At 40.4% G+C, this 1,838-nt stretch overlaps 2 protein-coding genes across 2 annotated transcripts in view; one reads left to right on the top strand and one right to left on the bottom strand.

Moving 5' to 3' along the window:
* LOC106338897 overlaps window positions 1-234 on the top strand; it is a 2,369-nt gene extending 2,135 nt beyond the window's left edge. The window contains exon 3 of the mRNA XM_013777766.1: window positions 139-234. Within this exon, the coding sequence (XP_013633220.1) occupies window positions 139-234 (96 nt within the window). The remainder of the gene's footprint in view (window positions 1-138) is intronic.
* A 21-nt stretch (window positions 235-255) lies between these two features.
* Window positions 256-1,838, bottom strand: LOC106338896. The gene is made up of 2 exons (XM_013777765.1): window positions 342-1,838; window positions 256-288 (listed from the first exon to the last, which is right to left on the bottom strand). Exons 1-2 carry the CDS (start codon window positions 1,836-1,838, stop codon window positions 256-258), a joined length of 1,530 nt encoding a protein of 509 aa, XP_013633219.1.

Below are 1,838 nucleotides of genomic sequence, written 5' to 3'. Positions count from 1 at the left end.
GCAAATCTTTTGCCTTTCTCGGTTCTCCTTTCAATCTTTTTCTCCACATCTATGGTAAGAGGATGATTATGCTTTGAAATCTTTTTCTTACGGTTATAAAACCACCGAGTCAGCATTTCTCTGATACTGTCCAACAAGGGAATGATTGGATACTCTCTCGGCGAACGCAAAGCAGAGTTGATGGATTCGGCAGGGTTTGTTGTCCTTATGTCATATCTATATCCAGAGAATTGACATCTTGCCCACTTTTGGACTTCAGCATCCCTTAGGTATTTTCCAATTGTCGGACTGATATTACACACATTAGCAAATATCTTTTCAAACTCAGCAACTCTATAAACCTTGGACGCCTTTGCAACCAACCCAACAAGTCCTTTCCCATGGTAATATGTTACCACATTATTCAACAAATGATGAATGCAAATACCATGTTTAGCTGTTGGATACACAGTCTCAAGCGCCTTAGCAATGGCCGCATGTCTATCCGAAATGAAAGCCAAATGATGATCATCAGCAATGACACTATTTAGTTGTCTCATAAACCATTCCCAAGAATTTTCATTCTCTGAGTCGACTACTCCGAATGCAAGAGGATACAAATTAGAATTTCCGTCTACAGCAGTTGCAACCAATAGAACTCCTTTGTATTTGTTCTTCAGAAAAGTGCCATCAACCACAATAACCCTCCTTATGACTCTGTTAAATCCTCGTAGCGATTGCCCAAATGCAATAAACAGGTACCGAAATCTCCCTTTGCTGTCAATCTCATACGATGAATGTGTTCCCGGATTAGCCTCTCTGAGCATGTGCAAGTATTTCGGTATTTTTCCATAACTTCTCTCTGGTATACCTCTAACAGCATTAACCGCATATTCACGAGCATCCCATGCTAAAGATTTCGTGATCTCACAGCCATGATCCATAAGCATAATCTGTATTATATCATTGCATTTCGGCCCTTCCTTAACCCCTTCATACCTATGCATAATCAGACTGCCTATAGTTTTGGCCGAAGCAGTCCTACCCGGTTTGGTTTTGTTTGAAGGTGCACATGTATGTTCACCGACATACTTTTTGATAATGAAATATTCAGAATCCTGCAAACACTCTGCTCGAACACACCAATTGCATGCATTATCCTCACATCTAACGTACCAAAGTTGTCTATCCGTTTTGATAACCTCATAGTGAAAGTTATGCTTCATTGCACATATCTCGAAAGTCGCCTTCAACAAAGTTTTGTTCTCAAACAATTGTCCCTTCTTAACAACATTGAGCACAGAAAACTTTGACATCTTATGTACGTCCTCTTTGGCCGAGATCATGGTATCGGCATGATAGGCATCCTCATCAACTTCGACTCTTCTAATCTTTTCTTTCTTTTCCTCGCACTGCCTCTCAACAAACACAGGAGCTGGTTCATTCCCCCTATCAACCGAGTTTCCCTCCTCTTGAGCAGTAGTTGAATCAGCTGGCGACTTGTTAAGATCAAAGTCTGGTTCATTCAGATTCTCAACTTTGGCTTTAGATGTTACACACAATCGAGTAGAAACACACTTTTGAACAAAACAAACAAAATTCTGAAGCTGTCGATCATTTGCAATGATCACAGGCGGACAAGTTGATGTATTGATCAACTCATTAGGTAGATAACTCAACTCCAAATCGGGTAAGCTATCTTCTTCCATATCAAAATCTTCCAAAACCATTCTTTTAAAATCCTCTAAGGTAGAAGTTGATTCCAATAACAGTAGCCTAGCCCCTCTCTCATCAGCCGTAAAAACCCATCCCGTGGTTGCTCCAAACTCCCAAACACCACATGTTGTATAGATATGCAT

Source organism: Brassica oleracea, chromosome C4 (genome assembly GCF_000695525.1).
Source record: "Brassica oleracea var. oleracea cultivar TO1000 chromosome C4, BOL, whole genome shotgun sequence".
NCBI lineage: Eukaryota > Viridiplantae > Streptophyta > Magnoliopsida > Brassicales > Brassicaceae > Brassica > Brassica oleracea.
Note: the sequence above shows the minus strand (reverse complement) of the source record. Positions and strands in the feature narration are given on the sequence as shown.

Excerpts from the sequence above, each read along its gene's own strand:
- LOC106338896 (XM_013777765.1), bottom strand. The coding sequence starts at position 1,838 with ATGCATATCTATACAACATGTGGTGTTTGGGAGTTTGGAGCAACCACG. Across the intron at positions 289-341 it reads TGGTTGCAAAGGCGTCCAAG|TCCGACAATTGGAAAATACC; the intron begins GTTTATAGAGTT and ends GTGTAATATCAG.